The 20,661-nt window shown below is 52.6% G+C and overlaps 1 protein-coding gene across 1 annotated transcript in view; it reads right to left on the reverse strand.

The window, feature by feature from the left end:
• Positions 1 to 15,310, reverse strand: part of LOC117869899 — a 64,069-nt gene extending 48,759 nt beyond the window's left edge. Inside the window, exons 1-3 of the mRNA XM_034757002.1 lie at positions 15,266 to 15,310; positions 7,652 to 7,801; positions 6,918 to 7,045 (exon numbers count right to left, since the gene is read on the reverse strand). Of these exons, the coding sequence (XP_034612893.1) occupies positions 6,918 to 6,966 (49 nt within the window). The 5' untranslated portion in view covers positions 6,967 to 7,045; positions 7,652 to 7,801; positions 15,266 to 15,310. The remainder of the gene's footprint in view (positions 1 to 6,917; positions 7,046 to 7,651; positions 7,802 to 15,265) is intronic.
• Positions 15,311 to 20,661: the final 5,351 nt, after the last annotated feature.

Raw genomic sequence — 20,661 nt, forward strand, 5'->3', positions numbered from 1 at the left:
CGTTCTCCTGGGCTGTGTAACCCCCATCCTGTGGTACCTGCTTTCCCCACTGGGGTCTTTCTGAACCTAATCTCAGGGCATGGAGCAGCTTCCTTAGGAGGTGGGACTAAAATGATTAGGGCCATTTATCTCAGCAAAGAGACAATGGAGGGACGGATGCAACTGAGGGCTAGAAAATCATGCCATGGGGTGGGGAAAGTGACCAGAGAAATAATATTTCCCCTGTCCCACAGCACCAGGGGTCACCCAAAGAAATGAACAGGCAGCAGGTTTCAAACAAACACGGGGCCGTGTTTTTCCCAACAATGCACAATTTACCTGTGGAACTCACTGCCAGGGGATGGGCAAAAGTATAGCAGGGTAAGGAAACGAACTCCATCAGTTCCTGGAGGATAGGGCCATCCATGGCAATTAGCCAAGATGCTCGGAGACACAGCCCCCTGCTCTGGGTGTCCCTAAACTTCTGACTGCCAGAAGGGGAAGACCAGGGTGGGTCTGTCCTAAATTATTGTGTTCTGTGCACTGCCCCTGAAGTTCTGGTTGTACTACTGTCAGAGACAGGACACTGGACTAGCTGTGGCCACTCTTATGTTCCTAACAGGCTTCTTGATGGCACCACACACACACACACACACTCACTATCTTTTTTCCATTTGAAATAAATACAATTCCAGAGTTTGGTCTCCAGTGTGTTTTATTCAGTGCAGCACCATCAAGGGGATGTGAGTCCATCCCGGAGCCGAGAACCCCTCGGGGGGGAGAGGGGCTAAGGCAGGTTGCAGGGTGTATTTCACTGCAGTGTCACCGTTGCACCAGCTGTGGAATCAGGAGAGTAGTTTCAGCAGGAGGAGCCCAGCGAGGGCTGTGAGGAGGAGCCCGGCTTGTCCCGGAGCAATGCCTGCCGCACCGGAAGCCTCTGTGCATTTGTTCCTGGTTAGATTGAAGCTGATCCCTGTGAAGTCCGACGAACCCACTTTTAAGTGGGAGCACACGGATGCAGAAACGCAGCCCTTCATGACCATCTCCGTTGGCGTTCCACCTGTGTGTGGTTGGGGGACAGGCGATTGTTGTCAAGACAGCAGCTCCATTCCTCAAGCTGGAGTAGGATACAACAGCCTCCCCCTCCTTGGGGCCCATCCAAACTCCCCACAGCCTCCATCTCCCTGTCTGCTCTACTCCCCACAGCCTGCCTGGCCCCGCATGCCCTCCCCGTCCAATGCAGATGCACTGTGTGTCCTTGAACAAGTCACTTGCAGCCCCGAGCCAGAGTCCACTGACAGCACTCACATTGGATCGGGCCTGGATTAGCAGCACGTCTCATTTAGCAAAGCCGCAGCTCAGTGCTGGTGGCAGCGCTGGGATCTCTAAGCAGGGCGGCTTTGTAGTGAATTAAGGCACCATGATGGGACTCCTCAAAACTAGGTTCAGATCCCAGCTCTGCCACAGGCTTCCTGTGTGACACTGGGCAAGTCACGGCACTGCTCCGTGCCTCGGTTTCCCCACCACTTAAATGGTGACAATGATCCTCATTATGCCTACAGCGACTCTTGGCAGCATGGACTATATCTTCCTATGAGTTTTTAGCACCCAGCACAGCTCAGGTCCCTTATCTTCACTGGGGTCTGTCAGTGCCTGGCATGTCAGTTGCTCCCAGGCCTAAACCAGTCTCTAAGTCTTTGATGTAGGGACTAAACTAGACACAGGCAATGGATGGAGGCGCACCAGAGGCACAGGGAGGGGAAGACACTAGTCCAAGGTCACACCGGGGGCCAGTGCTGGTGTAACACCGACAGACCCTGGTCGTCTGCAGGCGGGATTGAACCTGGGGCCTCCGGAGCTTAGTGAATGAGTCCCTACTGCATGAGCTAAAAGCCAACTAATGCTTAGCTAAGGTTTTAAACCAGACTCATTTTCTCTCTCTCTGAGTGGTCTCTGCCACTAGACGGGGCAGAACCCCACTCCCAGGTGGTGTGTGGGATACACTGGGAACAGGCACGCTGGGTCAGTTTGGAGAGTGGGGGTGCTGAGAGCCATGGAACCAAACTGCAAAACCTGCATATGATGGAAACCACCCCCAGCAACCCGAGCTCCAGCACCTATGGCTAGGAACGGAACCCAGGTGTCCTGACCTGCAGCCAATACCTTTCCCTAGCAACCCAGCATCTCGCTTCCGCCCTGCAGGGGGGAGAGCAAAGGAAAAATAACCCCAGAATAAAAGAATTGAAGTTACCAATCGTTATGGTCCCGGTGTCGTTAATACATTGGGTCTCGTTTCCAGTACACGCTATGGTTTGTTCATTGCAATGATCAGTGTTCATCCTGTAGCAGCCACGGCAGCTCCGGCCGTTGGGTTTGGTGTCAGCCGGGGGCACTGGGAAGAAGCGGAGCAAACGCAGTCAGCTCGGGGGACGCGCCCCAGGCGGCGTCGGGGCAGGGAGAGCAGTTGGGGGGCTGCACAGCTCAGCCCTGGGCACCCCCTGCAGGGGGAGCTGTAGCTCCGGGGTCGCTGGAGGCAGCAGGGGCAGGGGAGAGGTTTGCAGCAGGGAGCCCTGGATCCCGCCCCGGGTGGGGTCAGCTGGTTTCACACCTGGTGGGAGCCTAGAGCCCCGCCCACCAAACTCCACCTCCCCCAGTGGCTCAGTGTTATCCAATGGGGTGCCCCCTGCAGGGCAGGATGACCAGACTCAGGAAGTTAAGGTGGGGTACATTCCAGGAAACAGGAGGTGCAGGGGAACGGGGAGGGGAGACGGAGATGGGGAGATTTACACGTAACGTTGTCAGTTCTGCAGGCGTCTCCCACGCAGCAGGTGACGCTCGTCCTTGTTGTCATTTCACTCCCAAAATTCATAGAGACGAGGTCGGCTTTACATTGGCCGGACGTCACGCAGGCCTTGTGAACGCTCTGTCTCTTAATTCCCACTGCACAGGAGGAGAAGACAGATTTATTCCATTCCACTCCCACCCCATTGACGTCCACCTCACAATGATGCCCATTAGCCTTCCTCTACCCATGGGGAAACTGAGGCACAGAGAGAGGACGTGACTTACCAGAGGTCCTGCAGGGCCATAAAAAAAAAAAAAAAGCAATTTCAACTCCTAAACTGAACACTTAAATCATCCAGCCTCCCACTCAGCTGCCGCCTAACTGAGGGCCCCAAATCTCCTGCCCAGAAAATCCTTTCACCGCCAAAGTTCCCACCAGGGGGTACGTGCCGGGCCGCCAAAATCCCAATGCCAGGCGTCCAGACACCCCTTAGCCATGGCGGGATTCACAGACTAGGCGTTCCCCTGCCAATATCACCTGTAGGGCTTGATCCAGGGGACGCCCTCGGAGCACACCCACCGGATCCGGACCCCGTACAAAGCCCAGCCATGACAGGAGATGGCAGGGTGGGGGGTTGCCCCCATGTACCCAGGGTCGGACGCTCCCCATTGGTGTGGGAGAATCAGGTTCCAGAGAATGTTCAACTATTTCATGAAACGTGCAGCGTTTTCAAACAGGAGAGACCCCCCCGGAGACCAGAGCGCCAGGCATGACCACAGCAGGGGAGAGATCTGGGCTGAAGTCCCCAGCCTGATTTCAGCCAAGTGGGGATTTGAACTTGGCTCCCCCATGGCCCATCTGAGTGCCCAGCTGCTGGGGTCTCAGGGCAGCCCTTTCTCTACCACACCCGCCATTGACAATGAAAGGCTGACCCGGTCCAGACTCCCGACTCCCGGCGAGGGGTTCCCGGCTGTGGAGCCCAACCAGAGCTGGGCGTGGATTTAGCGCCGAACTCTGGGTGAGGGGTGGGGCTTATGCCACACCCCTCTCCTCGGCATTTCCTACTGGCTTAGGTGGCTTCTGCTGGCTGTGCTGGCTTTTGCGGATCCCATCGTGAGTGGGCCCCGGCCCACGGGCTGGCTAGTCACCTGGATTGATTCCCAAGCACAGCTACTGTGGCCACATGTGGCCACCAGAGGCTTCAGTTGCAGCCGCTGTGACTTTTGGGGTCCCAGAGCCCCGTCCCCGAGTTCCCAGCCCCAGCACCGGCTCTGCCCCCTGGAGCAGCACTGTGGGGGCGGTGGTGTTTCCTTAGAGCGCCGTAGGGCAGCTGGCTCTGTCCAGGGGAGGAAGATCTGGCTCTCTCTCCTCCCCCTCTTTGCCGTGAATGAAATAGAAAATCATTCCCTCATATTTACGACGGCTTTGCTAGTAAAAATGTCTGAGACGCTTTCTTACAGCGAACTCCTTCTGTTCAGTTCAGAACAGTTAGTCGCAACCATGTCATGTTGGTGGTATTCTATCTAGCACCTCTTCTTCACATGGTCCGGGTGTCTGCCTGTACTGCCGGCACGTCAACCTGTTGCCAGGACAGTGTTTGAACTGGCCAAGCTGCAGCCACTGTGAATTTGCTGGGCCTTTCATGTGAGACCCACTGCTTGCAACACCGAGACGGAGACCGCTTTGGTGTACTAGCCCACAGGGTGCAGCACAGAACCCAGGAGTCCTGGCTCCCAGCCATTGCCCGTTTGAACCCAGCCACCCACTCCCATCCCAGAGGAAGGTGTAGAACAGAACCCAGGAGTCCTGGCTCCCCAGTCTCCTCCCTGACCCAGGTTGGTTAGGGTCCATCTCACCTACCCACTATGACTTCGGTAAGGAAGATGGCACAAGAGTCTTGCCCAGCGGCGCAGGTCTGCATGCTGCCCGTGCAGTTGTTTCCTACTCCAGAGCAAACCTCACACTGCAGACAGGTCCCTGGAGAAGGAGAGAGAGGGGGTAACCAGACGTCCAGTATTTAAAGGGACAGTCCCCTATTTAAGGCCTCCTGCAGATGCCCCAAATTTTTCTTAAAAACAGACAAAATGTCCCGTATTTACTGTCTCCCCCATCAGTACTGGCGGGTCCTGCTGCTGGCCGGATTCCTGCTCGCCAGCTGCCCACCCACCAGCGGTGAGTGGGGGGGTCCAGTGGCTGACGATGGGGGTGGGTGTGCAAGGCTGGTGGTGGGGCGAAGATGCAGCGCGCGGGGCCGGCTGCTCTCCCCGCTGGTCTGTCAGTGCAGCCCCCGCTGCGTGTCGGCTCTCAGACAGCAGGGTCCCACCCTCCGTCTTGTTTCCGGCCGGCGCTCGCTGCTGAGCGGGGAGGCACCAGCTGGTTATGTGTCACCTCTGCTGCCCTTCACATGCTCCCCCTCTCGCTGTCCTCTCCCTGCTTTGCCCCTCAACCCCCTTGCCCCGCTGCTCCTCCATATCCCCCCGGCGGAGCAGGTCCTGCTCCCAGCGCTGTGCAGAGAGCCAGCCCCCGGTCGGAGCGCTCAGCTCACCACAGCCTGGCCGGCAGCTCCTCCCTCCCCCACTGCCTCTGACTGGGCCGGTGTCCTGGGAAAGCCAAAAACTCTCCAGCTCGGGCTGCTGGCCAGGAGGAGCCGAGCCCAGCGTGTGCCAAAGCCCCGCCCAGCGCTGGCACGGGGAAGGCGCCCCGCCCCTCAGCTAAGCTCTGGAGTTGGGGGGGGGGGGGAAGAAGTGATTTCCAGCCTGTTCCCACCCCGAACCTGCAGGATTCACAGCATCCCTGGAGCAGGACCTTAGCAACGTCTTCACTGGACCCCCACCCCACCCTGGGTCCTGCCCCCAGGGAACACGGGGCTGCTCCATTCCCTGGCACCCGCCCCGCTGAGACATCTCTCTGGCCGGGTTCGCTAAAGCCCCTGCGGTCAGGTTCCCTGGCCCGGGTTCAAACTGCATCCTTAGGGCTTAACCCCTTCTTGCCCGTGGTGTAACCAGGGCACTGGATGGCTGGGTTATGTCTGTGGCCAGCTTCCAGCCACAGGGAAGCCAGGGTTGGGGGTTGAGATGGAGAGATGAACTCTGCAAAGACACAAGCCAGGTCATCTCTTCCCCCCACCAACACCCCCTGTGGCTGGCAGCAGCTCCCAGCCCTTCCCTCCCACACAGGGCCGAAAGGCTGCTGCTGGCCATGTTCCAGTATGAACCCTGGCAGAAATCTGGGGGGGGCGGGGGGGATTTGACCCTGTGCCTCCCCCGCGTATTGCTTTGGGAAGATGCAGCACCGGGTACTGGGAAAATCGGGCCCAGCCAGTAATGGAGGGTGGAGAGCACCAGTCAGGGAGAGGAGGGTCAGTCGGTCACCCCCACCGCCCATGTGAAAGAGGTGTGTGTGTGTGTGTGTGTGTGTGACCTCCCCCATGTGGGTGTGCATGTGTCACCCCTCCCTGTCTAAACAATAAAGCCTTAAAGATAAGAAGGTAAGTAGAAAGAATCCAGTTACGCCCGATTTCTTTTTATCAGGAGCTCTGCCAGCTTGACGTTAATTTGGACGTTTATACTGCACAGTTCTGATTGATTGCCGCTGGAATACGAGTAATTTGACCAGGTGTCCCATATTCAGCACAGGGAAATATGGTCACCCTAAGGAGAGAGAACATGAGGGGTCTCGATTTGTCCCTTCCTTGTCCCCTCACCTTCCCCTGAAGGAAATTGAGGTCCATTGACACCAACGGAGCTGCGGCCCATTAACCCCATCTGGGGATGGAGTAAAATGCCTTTTATATCATCTTCAACTCTTGTGAGTGAAATTCAGATCTGCCTTTCAGACAAACTTGTGGGGAAAATCCCCTTTAGGAATATCCTTGGCCTCTGGCCGGCTCTGAAACACACCCAGTCAGTGATTTAAAGAATAAATATTTTCTCCCATTTCCACAATTGTTTCACTTGCTGTCACGGGGACTTTGTGACTTCCAGCCCTCTCCTCCTGGGACGTTGTCACTCAGACGCCCCCAGCTCAGCCCCCGTTATCCTTTGGCTGCTTTTCGGTTACGTTCAGTAGCAGTTTCACCCGGCAGGCGGCTCTGAGCTGTTGGTACATTGGAGAAGTTAGGAAATCAGCCCCTGTAGGGACAGACCCCACTCACCCGTAGCCAGGAGAGCAGCGAGGATGCAGACAACAAGAGAAGCCTCCATGGTGATGGGGAAGCAGTAGATCGGTGCTGGGGTCTTGGATGCAGCCAAATCTCTGGCCGGAGGATTTATCACAGACAGGCTGAAATGAGATCAGAAGAGAGATTGCACATGCATGAACCCATTGACGGGGGGTTGAAACCTCAGAGACATTGACCACAGCTCTGGGGTAGCTGCACCTCTGACACCTTTGAGGCTGGTATGTTCGTGGCACCCACATGGAGAAGTCAGATGCAAAATTCAAATACTCATGCCAGAATGCTGCAGCGTAAGGTGACTGTTTCTGGGGATCCAGGACAATCACCCACAAAAACCACAAATCAGAGGGAGACAAAGCAGGCTGCTCTCTATGCAGCGAGACAACTCAGCTCACCTTGTTCTAGGCTGGTTCTTAGCAGACTGGTTCTTAGCAGACTGCCACTGCTCCCACAATTCCCTGCAGAGCCCCCAAGCCAGACAGCAGGACCAGGAAACCCCACTCTCCCCCAGTCCATTAAAGTGAGAGCGTGCCATTGCAAACAGTCCTCAATACAAAACATCAAATAATAGTCATATGGTGGAGGAGTGGGGTCTAGTGGTTAGAGAAGGAGGGGCTGAGAGCCAGGTCACCCGGGGTGTATCCCTGGCTTCAGAAGGGGGGTGGGATCTAATGATTAGAGCACAAACAGACCGGAGGGGGATCACTTACCAGATGCTCCTTAGAGGAAAGTTGCCTGGGTGAAGTTGGTGACTAATCCTGCAGAGTGGAAAAGCTGTGCCCGTCTCTCCCTGTTCCCTGTCACACCTGGGCTATCCCTGTGTCTCATTCTCCTTTTATAGACGGGCTCAGGGACCTGCTCTGATGCAATATAGAAACTTTAATGGATTTGCACACGTCTCCTGGGACAGTCTGTACGTTCCTGTTCCTCTTGCCGGCTCTTTGCACGCTGACAAATTCTCCCCCCCTCCTGCCGGGAAATTGAATTAGGGGAATGAGCGATACCAGCTCCCCTTGGAAGGCTTGGGGTGAAACATGGGGTCACAGGTCTGAGCAAAGGAATGGAACGGCAGGACTCCTGGGTTCTGTTCCTGGTGCCATGTCGATTAAGGGCAGGACTCCTACATCCTACTCCTGTCCTTGGGAGAAGCGGGAACCAGCGGTTAGAGAAGTGGGGGTGGGAGCCAGGATGCCTGGGGTCTATAGAGTGGAAGCAGGGCACAGGGGAGCAGGGTTGGGTGGGCCTTGGACATCTGGGTTCCATAAGGATGTGGGGTCTAGTGGGTTAATGCAGGAGGTAAGGGGCCTGCGGGTCAGGACTCCTGGGTTCCATAGAGGAGTGAGTGAGGTCTAGTAGTTAAAACGGGTTGTCAGGACTCCTGCGCTCTCTTCCCAGCTCTGGGACAGGAGCTAGTGAGTGAGAACAGGGGGCCAGGAGCCAGGACACTGGGGCTCAATCCCCAGCTCTCAGAGGGAGCAGGATCTTGTGGGTTAGACCCTCAACCTTTCCAGACTCCCGTATCCATTGCAGGACTCTGATTTGTCTTAGTTTTCCAGGTGAGGGGAAACTTGGGGGGAACACCTCTGCTTACATGAGCATTGGCAGACAAGGGGTGTGTGTGTGTGTGTGTGTGTGTTGAGGGCGTGTGTGTGTGTTGAGGGTGTGTAAAGGGTGTGTGTGTTGAGGGTGTGTGTGTGTGTGTGTTGAGGGTGTGTCAAGGGCGTGTGTGTTGAGGGTGTGTGTGTGTGTGTCTGTGTGTGTATTGAGGGCTGATGGTGGGACGTTTTCACGTCCCTGTGTTCCCATCTGCAGGGTCAGTATTTAAACTTCTCTTACATTTCAGTGGATAGTCTATAGAGCAGGGTAAACAAGTCATTGTCTGATATTTCAGTTTGTACTGACTTGACTAGTGCTTTTTCTGTAGCCTGTTGACAACCGAGGCAAATGTCTAGAGGAGTTGATTTACCCCCTTGAAGACGTCTGTGTACCAGGGATACAGAGCCACTGGCTTAGAGAAAAGTCAGACACGGACTGAAAAAACGCTGTGATGTTAGTGTTTGTATTTCTGCTTTTGTAAGCAAGTAGTTTTCGAGAGAGGAAACTCCTGAAAGGGGAACAGTAGCCTGGAAAGGTTGCGAGCCACTAGGTTAGAGAAAAAACGAGGAGTCCTTATGGCACCTTAGAGACTAACAAATGTATTTGGCCATAAGCTTTCGTGGGCTAGAACCCACTTCATCAGATGCATGGAGTGAAACATACAGTAGGGAGGTATAAATACACAGCACATGAAAAGATGGGAGTTGCCTCACTGAGGAGGGGGGTGGGGGTGTGTCAGTGCTAACAGGGCCAATTCAATGAAGGTGGAAGTGGGCTATTCTCAACAGTTGACAAGAAGGGGTGAATATTAATGAGGCCAATATTCACCCCTTCTTGTCAACTGTTGAGAATAGCTAACAGGAGCACGGTGTCTAATTCCTTTCTGGAGAAAGAAGATTATAGATAAAGCCCAGTTTAGAGCCATATTTTACATTTGTGTGTAAATTTAGAACAATCAGGAGGTAACACAGCAAGATATTCCCAATCCCAAGCCTTGAGGGGTCATAACAGCCTAAAAATGGCCATACTGGCACAGACCAAAGGTCCATCTAGCCCACTATCCTGTCTGCTGTCCTGATCCTCTCCTGTCAGGGGATCCTGACACAAGGAAGAAAGGAGAGCAGCAGAATACGGACCCTGGACTTCAGAAAAGCAGACTTTGACTCCCTCAGGGAACAGATGGGCAGGATCCCCTGGGAGAATAACATGAAGGGCAAAGGGGTCCAGGAGAGCTGGCTGTATTTTAAAGAATCCTTATTGCGGTTGCAGGAACAAACCATCCCGATGTGTAGAAAGAATAGTAAATATGGCAGGCGACCAGCTTGGCTAAACAGTGAAATCCTTGCTGATCTTAAACGCAAAAAAGCAGCTTACAAGAAGTGGAAGATTGGACAAATGACCAGGGAGGAGCATAAAAATATTGCTCAGGCGTGCAGGAGTGAAATCAGGAAGGCCAAATCACACTTGGAGTTGCAGTTAGCAAGAGATGTTAAGAGTAACAAGAAGGGTTTCTTCAGGTATGTTAGCAACAAGAAGAAAATCAAGGAAAGTGTGGGCCCCTTACTGAATGAGGGAGGCAACCTAGTGACCGAGGATGTGGAAAAAGCTAATGTACTCAATGATTGTTTTGCCTCTGTCTTCACGCACAAGATCAGCTCCCAGATTGCTGCACTGGGCAGCACAGTATGGGGAGAAGGTGACCAGCCCTCTGTGGAGAAAGAAGTGGTTCGGGACTATTTAGAAAAACTGGACGTGCCCAAGTCCATGGGGCCGGATGTGCTGCATCTGAGGGTGCTAAAGGAGTTGGCGGGTGAGATTGCAGAGCCATTAGCCATTATTTTTGAAAACTCATGGCGATCGGGGGAGGTCCCGGATGACTGGAAAAAGGCTAATGTAGTGCCCATCTTTAAAAAAGGGAAGAAGGAGGATCCGGGGAACTACAGGCCAGTCAGCCTCACCTCAGTCCCTGGAAAAATCATGGAGCAGGTCCTCAAGAAATCAATTATGAAACATTTAGAGGAGAGGAAAGTGATCAGGAACAGTCAGCATGGATTCACGAAGGGGAAGTCGTGCCTGACTAACCTAATTGCCTTCTATGATGAGATAACTGGCTCTGTGGATGAGGGGAAAGCAGTGGATGTGTTATTCCTTGACTTTAGCAAAGCTTTTGATACGGTCTCCCACAGTATTCTTGCCGCCAAGTTAAAGACGTATGGGCTGGATGAATGGACTGTAAGGTGGATAGAAAGCTGGCTAAATCGTCGGGCTCAACGGGTACTGATCAATGGCTCCATGTCTAGTTGGCAGCCGGTTTCAAGCGGAGTGCCCCAAGGGTCGGTCCTGGGGCCGGTTTTGTTTAATATCTTTATTAATGATCTGGAGGATGGTGTGGACTGCACTCTCAGCAAGTTTGCAGATGACACTAAACTAGGAGGCGTGGTAGATACACTAGAGGGTAGGGATCGGATACAGAGGGATCTAGACAAATTAGAGGATTGGGCCAAAAAAAAACCTGATGAGGTTCAACAAGGACAAGTGCAGAGTCCTGCACTTAGGACGGAAGAATCCCATGCACTGCTACAGACTAGGGACCGAATGGCTTGGTAGCAGTTCTGCAGAAAAGGACCTAGGGGTCACAGTGGACGAGAAGCTGGATATGAGTCAACAGTGTGCTCTTGTTGCCAAGAAGGCTAATGGCATTTTGGGCTGTATAAGTAGGGGCATTGCCAGCAGATCCAGGAATGTGATCGTTCCCCTTTATTCGACATTGGTGAGGCCTCATCTGGAATACTGTGTCCAGTTTTGGGCCCCACACTACAAGAAGGATGTGGAAAAATTGGAAAGAGTCCAGCAGAGGGCAACAAAAATGATTAGGGGTCTGGAGCACATGACTTATGAGGAGAGGCTGAGGGAACTGGGATTGTTTAGTCTCCAGAAGAGAAGACTGAGGGGGGATTTGATAGCAGCTTTCAACTACCTGAAGGGGGGTTTCAAAGAGGATGGAGCTCGGCTGTTCTCAGTGGTGGCAGATGACAGAACAAGGAGCAATGGTCTCAAGTTGCAGTTGGGGAGGTCTAGGTTGGATATTAGGAAACACTATTTCACTAGGAGGGTGGTGAAACACTGGAATGCGTTACCTAGGGAGGTGGTGGAGTCTCCTTCCTTGGAGGTTTTTAAGGCCCAGCTTGACAAAGCCCTGGCTGGGATGATTTAGTTGGGAATTGGTCCTGCTTTGAGCAGGGGGTTGGACTAGATGACCTCTTGAGGTCCCTTCCAACCCTGATATTCTATGATTCTATGCTGACAGTGGCCAGTGCCAGATGCCCCAGCAGGAATGAACAGAGCAGGGAATCAAGTGATCCATCCCGTCACCCATTCCCAGCTTCTGGCAAACAGAGATAGGGACACCATCCTTGCCCATCCTGGCAAATAGCCATTGATGGACCCATCTTCCATGAACTTATCTAGTTCTTTTCTGAACCCTGTTATAATCTTGTCCTTCACAACATCCTCTGGCAAGGAGTTCCACAGGTTGACTGTGCGTTGTCTGAAGAAATACTTCCTTTTGTTTCTTTTAAACCTGCTGCCTATTAATTTTATTGGGTGACCCCTAGTTCTTGTGTTAAGAAAGTGTTATTTACTCCTTCTCCTATCTACTTTCTCTACACCAGTCATGATTTTATAGACCTCTATCATATCCCCCCTTAGTCATCTCTTTTCCGAGCTGAAAAGTCCTGGTCATATTAATCTCTCCTCATACAGAAGCTATTCCATGCCCCCTAAACATTTTGTTGCTCTTCTCTGTACGTTTTCCAATTGCAATATATCTTTTTTGAGATGGGGTGATCAGATCTGCACATGGTATTGAAGATGTGGGCATCCCATGGATTATATAGAGGTAATATGATATTTTCTGTCTTATTCTCTATCCCTTTCTTAATGATTCCCGACATTCTGTTTGCTTTTTTGACTGCCACTGCACATTGAGTGGATGTTTTCAGAGAACTGTCCACAATGACTCCAAGATCTCTTTCTTAGATGGTAGCAGCTAATTTAGACGCAATCATTGTATATGTATAGCTGGATTCGGTTTTCAAATGTGCATTACTTTGCATTTACTTTCCTATATCAGTTTTGGGGCCTTAATACAAAAACTAATAACTTTAACTGGTAAATAAAATCCAGGCAGAATATTTGCTCCATATCGTTGTCCTTACCATGTGCCACCAATCCCCCTCAAACACCCACACACTTGTTTATTTTCATTTATATTGCCTTTTGAAAAATGATATACAAGCAAATATACACACAAATTAAAAGTGCATCTCATTCCTCATGAAAAAGTTATGAAGTCTAAAGATGCTGAGTTTCCCCGTCACACATTCTTCTAAAACAAATGGAATATCTAATAAGTGATTGAAGAAAGTTGTTTTGGCACTACCTTATAAAAACAAGGAAAGACAAAAAGCTTTTAAAGTGATAATTGGAAAGAAAATATTACAATAGATGGGAAACCCATGTTGGCCAATCAGCTCTAGGACACCTCAAGGTGTGTTTCCAGTAAATACATACATTATCACCTTTTTCCAATGGTGATGTGCTTTCTTTTCCTATTAAGTTGCCCAGGAACTAGAAATAAACTCTTAAACATTGTAATCTATCTATACAACACCTTTGATCTTTCTCCAGCACAAATGAAAACACACTTCAGTTCAAGGTACTAACAGTGTAAAAACATAAAAAAGAATTTTAAAATTGAACTTGCGAGGTCCGCCCCACAACCTGAAGCAAATACTCACCAGCAACTACACACCACACACCAAAAAACACTAAGCCAGGAACCAAACCCTGCAACAAACCCCGGTGCCAACTCTGTCCGCATATCTATTCAAGGGACACCATCATAGGACCTAATCATCTCAGCCACACCGTCCAGGGTTGTTCATGTGCACATATACCAATGTGATATATGCCATCATGTGCCAGCAATACCCCTCTGCCATGTACATTGGCCAAACCAGACAGTCTCTACGCAAAAGAATAAATGGACACAAATCTGACATCAGGAATCATAACATTCCAAAACCAGGAGGAGAACATTCCAATCTCCCTGGTCACTCAATAACAGACCTAAAAGTGGCAATTCTTCAACAAAAAACTACAAAAACAGACTCCAACATGAATCTGCAGAACTGGAATTAATTTGCAAACTGGACACCATCAGATTAGGCCTGAATAAAGACTGGGAGTGGTTGGGTCATTACAAAACCTAAACTTAATTTCCCCAATACTAATTTCTCCCTACTCTGTTACTCACACCTTTCTGTCAACTGTCTGTAATGGGCCACTCTCTTACCACTTCAAAAATTATTTTTCCTCCCTTGGTATCCTGCTGTTGATTGATTTATCTCGTTAGACTGACCTCCTACTTAATAAAGCAACCCCCAACCTTTCCTGTATTTATACCTGCTCCTGTATTTTCACTCCATGCATCTGATGAAGTGGGCTCTAACCCACGAAAGCTTATGCCCAAATAAATTTGTTAGTCTAAGGTGCCACAAGGACTCCTCATTGTTTTTTCTGATACAGACTAACACGGCTACCCCTCTGATTTCTGTTAACGATCATTTAAATTATTTACGCATGTGGGTATTCTGCACCAAAATATTAAAAATTCTGCACACAATATTGTAAAATTCTTCAAAATTCTGCATATTCTTTGTCAAACAACAATATCTAATCACTTTCAATTATTTTGGTAATTTATTTCAAAATACCTGTCAGCAAGTATGTTTGTAACAGTACAGACAAGGAAAAAGATTCAGGAAATGTTTTTTGATAAATAGATTCCTTACTAGGCACATTAATACTGAACTTTGCTGTGTTGTAGTTTAAATGAATTATCACTCAATGTGTTTCCCGTACCCCTCAGAAGCAGGGCAAAGGCTGGGGGGAGTCAGGGTAACGGAGGAGCTGAGGGAGAGGGAAGGAGCCTGGGAGTGACCCTGGAGGGTTGTTGGGTGCGGGTGGGAGAAGTGTGGAACAGGTTTTTTCGGGAGTGGGGGGAGGGATTGTTAGGGAGTTGGGGAGCCTGCCCCATGCAGACCCTGACTGACCCCTGGCCTCTCCCATTCAGTCAAGCACATCAAGAAGAATGAGGGGGGATTTGATAGCTGCTTTCAACTACCTGAAGGGGGGCTCCAAAGAGGATGGAGCTCGGCTGTTCTCAGTGGTACCTGATGACAGAACAAGGAGCAATGGTCTCAAGTTGCAGTGGGGGAGGTCTAGGTTGGATATTAGGAAACACTATTTCACTAGGAGGGTGGTGAAGCACTGGAATGGGTTCCCTAGGGAGGTGGTGGAGTCTCCTTCCTTAGAGGTTTTTAAGGTCAGGCTTGACAAAGCCCTGGCTGGGATGATTTAGTTGGGGATTAGGTCCTGCTTTGAGCAGGGGGTTGGACTAGATACCTCCTGAGGTCCCTTCCAAGCCTGAGATTCTCTGATCTGCCAATGTCCACGTGTCCCTTGGGGCAAGGCACCTTCTCAGTCTCAGGAGCCTCCACTGTTTTTAGCCTTGGTGAGATGGGCCTGGGGTAAAACAATCCCTTTGGGCTGCACAGGGGCAGTCGGCCCTTCTCTCAGCCAGTATTTTAGGCTTGGTTTTCTCCCTTATGGGTGGGATGCCGCCTCCCCCCCCCAGAGAGCCTTCCCCGGTCACTGCTACTCACCGACTGGTAGCTTGACTCCTTCCTTCTCTCTCTCTTCCACTTCCCCCCCCAGGGGAGGGTTTAAAAAAGGTCTCAGGCAGCCCTTCCTTGGAATCAGCTGATCCTAACTGACCTCTGGTAACCCCTTCTGAGCTGAACCTAATTGAACCATAGTGACCCCTCCCCAGTTGATAGGGAGGAGGGCCTATTAACCTTCTGGGACTGCTTTCTACTCTCCCCCCCCTCAGCCATTTGTCCTGAGTTTAATACACCCTAAGCCCTCCTCCCCCATCCCTATGTGTCCTTGCACCCCGATTCAGTCACCCCCTCCCTGGCACCTGATGGCCGGGGCCCATCCTCTGCACGAGGCAGCCGGAGGAGCTGGAGAACAAAAATTCATGGAAGCCCATGACCTGTCTCTGATTTTACTAAAAATAACCCTGACAAAATGGGGCATGGGGGGGGGTCCAGTACCCGCCGCAGCTCCAGCTTCAGGGTTTCCTCCCCGCCACCGTGGTGGCTGGGAGCTGCGGGGGTCCCCCTCCACCCACAGTGACTGTGAACAGTGGGAGCCCCCTTCTGCCTGCCATGGTTTGGCGCTCTGGGGCTGGCAGCCGGGAGCTGCACGGGGCCCTGCTGCCTACGGTAGCTCAGAGCTCTGGGGTCCCCACTGGCTGACAGCTCCAGCCCCACTGCCCCGGGGCTGAAGCAGAAAGTGTCACAGAGGTCTCTGGAAGTCACAGATTCCATTATCTCCGTAGCCTAATCGACCCTTCTGTGTCACACGCTGGCTGAGTCACTGCTGACTGCCACGCTGGGTGGAAGGTCCCTTTGCGGGGGCGGGTACGGCTTTCACAGGTGTATGGTTCAGGGGCACTCCCTGCGGGGAGCTCGCGGTGTGAACAGGGGGCTGAGCGGGCCGAGGGCAGAGGCTGGCCCTGGTGAGAGGCTGGCCCGAGGTGGGTCACTGCAGGAGGGGCCTGTCTGAACTTTATTCCAAGCGGTTCCAGAGCCCCCAGCCTGGTGCCCGGGTCACGGTGCTGCCTAAGTCCCCACTGGGGTCGTTCTAAGCCTGATCTCAGGGCACCGAACGGCTTCCATAGGAGGCGAGATTAAAAAGATTAGGGTCGTTCAGCTTGGCAAAGAGATGACTCAGGGGTAAGGTTACCATATTTCAATAGTGCAAAAAGAGGACACTCCACGGGACGCCGCCCCCGCCCCAACTCCGCCCCTTCCCCGCCCCCGCCCAACTCCGCCCCCTCCCCTGAGCACCCCACATTCCCCCTCCTCCCTCCCGCCCCCCGGCTGCTGCTGCGCTGGGGCAGTTGCTTCGGCCCCCGCCGCGGTGGAGAGCGGCGGGAGCCGGGAAATTTGGAGCCCGGGGAGGAGGCGGTCCCCTTACCATGCCGGCTTTTTGGAAATTCCTCACAGACGGGGATTTGAGGACCAAAAAGCCGGACATGTCTGGGAAAATCCGGATGCATGGTAACCCTACCTCTGACACTCACCTCTCCCTCCACTGGAGGGACTCCCCTGTCCATACCTGTCCCAGGGTCTTCCTTTAAAGGGGCATCCGCATATCAGCGGGATCTACTTGGAAAAGATAATATTTACTCCCTTGTGTGGCTGAGCTGGGCTGTGACAATCCAACCCATCATGCATACTGTGAGAAATGGGGCCCAACACTAACCAAGGCAGTGTCATTTCAGGACTGTATGGGCCTCGAAGTTCAAACAAACAAGCTATATAAACTCCTTTTCTTTACTGGGAAGCCAAATGGAAGTTTTTCTAGAAGGGTATTTTTAGAAATCTCAGTATAATGACAAATTTCAAGCTCAGTTAAATAACTTTTTTGTGAAATGATGCAGAGCACAATTAGTACAGAGACATGAATAGTGAGAGATCCAAGCTGGTTTGCCTGATATTGGGTAAAAATGTGTGTAACTTTGCTATAGAAGGCCTTGCCAAACTAATTCTCGAAGCATATGCAACCATCATCGTAGACAGTGACTTGTTTATACTGCTCTATATACTATCGTGTTTCTCAATCTGGGAGTCGTGATTTATTTGATCATTTATATGGTAAAAATGAGAAAATAAGCAATTTTTCAGTAATGCTGTGCTGTGACACTTGTATTTTTATGTCTGATTTTGTAAGCAAGTAGTTTTTAAGTGAGGGGCACCCAAGACAAATCAGCCTCCTGAAGGAGGTACAGTAGCCTGGAAACATTGACAACCACTGCTGTAATCGACCTGGATCAAGAATGTCTTTGTTTTACTTTCTATTTCTATAGTAAGGCTATTGGGATCTCAGCATTAAAATACAGTCTCAGAAGGATTTTTTGAATCATGTTTTTAAGACATTTCATAAATGGACCACTGCACTTCCCCCAAATTAATGAGTCTGATGGTTCATTTTTTAAGACCATAGGTCCCTGCATCTTCCAAGTATTAGAGTGAGTTGTTTTCCAGAAACCCAAAGGTGGAAGTTGTCAAAGTTAGACTCAGGACTCATAGTTTGTCAGACCACTCTGTTTTATTAGCGCAGCGCTCTGCTAATACATTCAGAGAATGTGAGCCCCCATGCAAGATTCAAACAGTCTTATTTATACAGATAAAAGGGTGCAAACTAAACAAAGGGACAAAGAGAGCAAAATTGTAAAATGTGCATAGGGCACAATATGCATATCCTGCTTCCTTATTAACTCTTATCGATCTAAGGCTAATGCTTCACCAATTGCCCTTAAGTGGGGCAATTCATTAAGCAGTTAATGTCTGCTTTCCTGCCCCCCTGGCTTGCAGCATTTCTCATTTCTACTTAAAGGTACATACAGCATTCTTTAATTCATTCTATTTCTTTAATAGAATTCATTTCACTTTCACAAAGTTCATTAGCAATCTATGTGTGTGTAATACATTTTATAGTAACAAATAAAAAGGAAGTCACAACTGCTCTAGTCAAATTTGCTTCCTGCCCTCTAGTCAGGGACGTATCTCCCTGCTGTCAACAGTTCTCTCCGGAAACAGCAAAAGAAAGATCCCAGATCAATCTATGAAACCGAAAAGGGTATTCCCAGAAACACTGAGACAATGAATGCCAAGGGCTTTTGTTACACTTTACCAGGGAGCTCAGGAGTGAATGCACCAAACCGAAAACTCACTGCTGCGGAAATAAACACTCAGGGCTAGACTCTGCTTGGAGACAGCAGAATCTGCTCCCATTTGCTGCTCTGAGATGTACAGTGCCTCACAGAGCTGGGGAAAGGAGGCAAGACCGTGGCTGGCAGTGCAGGAGAGAGTAAGGTGCATCACTGGCCTCCCCGCTGCGCTGCTATGGGGCTGAGCACCCCCCTCACCGGGCCCCCCAGGCGGGGGGTGAGGTGACACCCCCATGTGCCCCAGGCCGGGCCAAGCCGCGGTAGGGTCCCTGTCCCTTTAAGAGCGGGCTGGGCTGAGCCGAGCCGGCGGGGGGTGGCTCTGCTCCCGGCTGCAGGCCGATGCCGGAGCCAGACTCGTCTCCTGCACCAGCTCCGGGCGAGGCTTTGCTGCGGCTCCCCCAGTCCCCCCGGGCCGGGTCAGGCCGGGCTGGGCCGCCGCACGGTCGGGGGGGTTGCTTGAAGCAGGGCAGGACCCGGTGGGGCCGAGGGCTGAACAGGCCCGGCAGGGCGGTGCGGGGGCTGCTGGAGGGGGAAGCTGGGGAAGGGGTGGCATGGCCTCAACCCCCTGGGGCTGCCTGCCCCCCGGAGGAGGCAGAGGGGCGCAAGCCGCAACAGGACCCCAGCCCCCCCGGGGGAGGGGATCTGGGGCCAGCCCGGGGAGGCAGGAGCAGCCCCGGAGGTGCTGGGCACATGCAGGGCAGAGCCCCGGGAGAGTCCCAGCCCCATGGCGGGCGAGGGGAGCCCCAGACAGGGGGAGCCAGGCCTCCCGCACCCACCTCTCGCGGCCGCTCCATGCTGCTCCCAGTACCGCTTTCCGCCGGCGCGGCTGCCCTGTCAGCCGCTTTTGGATCTTTAAATAGCCGTCCGGGAGAAATCCCGAACATTTTTAGCTTTTTACAAATCCCCCCCGGACGGCTATTTAAAGACCCAAAAGCCGGACATGACCTGGGAAACCCGGATGTATGGTAACCCTACTCAGGGGGGATGTGACAGAGGGCTAGAAAATCATGCCATGGGGTGGAGAAGGTGACGAGAGAACTGCTATTTCCCCTGTCCCACAGCACCAGAACCAGGGGTCACCCAATGAAATGAACAGGCAGCAGGTTTCATACAAAGAAGAGGCCATGCTTTTCCCCATGATGCACAATTAACCTGTGGAACTCACTGCCAGGGGATGTGGGGATGGGCCAAAGTATAGCAGGGTTCAGAAAAGAACTCGATCAGTTCCTGGAGGATAGGGCCATCCATGGCAATTTGCCAATTGCTCAGAGACACAACCCCCTGCTCTGGGTGTCCCTAAACCTCTGTCTACCAGAAGCCAGGACGGGAAGACAGGGATGGGTCCCTCCACTATGGCTGTGTTCTAGGCACTGCCCTGGAAGTTCTGGTTGTGCCATTGTCGGGGACAAGACACCGGACTAGCTGTGGCCGCTCTTCTGTTCCTAACAGGCTTCTTGATGGTCCCACCCACGAGAATTAAATTTTTCCCCTTTGAAATAAATAAATAAATAAAAATTGCAGAGAGTTTGGTCTCCAGTGTGTTTTATTCAGTGCAGCAACATCCAGTAGCGTAGCTAGTGGGGTGCAGGGGAAGCAGCCGCTTCCCCTCAGCACGTTTTTAAAAAGTGGCGCGCCTGCCGGCCGGCGCTGACCACCTGCAGGTAAGGAGGGACAGCACGGCCGGAAGAGCCATGGGGAGGGCGCGGCACGACCGGAGGAGCGACGGGGGGCACAGCAGGGCAGCCCGCAGCGCGGCCAGTAGCCAATCGGGGGGCGGCTGGTGCGGCCGGAGGAGGAGGCAGAGCTGGGCGGGGGTGCAGCATGGCGGCCCGCACAGCGTGGCCGGCAACCGCGGTCGGAGGAGCGGGGGGGGGGCGCAGCAGGGCAGCCCGTGCAGCCGTGGCCGGCGGAGCGAGGGGGGGCATAGCAGGGCAGCCCGCAGCGCGGCTGGCAGCCAATGGAGGGGCGGCCGGTGCGGCCGGAGGAGGAGGAGGCAGAGTCGGGGGGGGGCGCAGCAGGGCGGCCCGCAGCCAATGGGCCGGGGTGGCGAGCACAGCCAGAGGAGGCAGAGCAAGGGGCGGGGGGCGCAGCAAGGTGGCCCGCAGCGCGGCCGGCAGCCGTGGCCGGAGGAGCAAGGGGGGGTGCAGCATGGCGGCCGGCAGCCAATGGTGGGGAAGGCACAGCCGGAGGAGCCAGCAAAACGGGGGGGGGCAGAGGAGGAGCCAAGGGGGGTGCCTTTTTTATGTTTTCTCCCCCTGC

The sequence above is a fragment of the Trachemys scripta genome, chromosome 24 (assembly GCF_013100865.1).
Source record: "Trachemys scripta elegans isolate TJP31775 chromosome 24, CAS_Tse_1.0, whole genome shotgun sequence".
NCBI classification, from domain to species: domain Eukaryota; kingdom Metazoa; phylum Chordata; order Testudines; family Emydidae; genus Trachemys; species Trachemys scripta.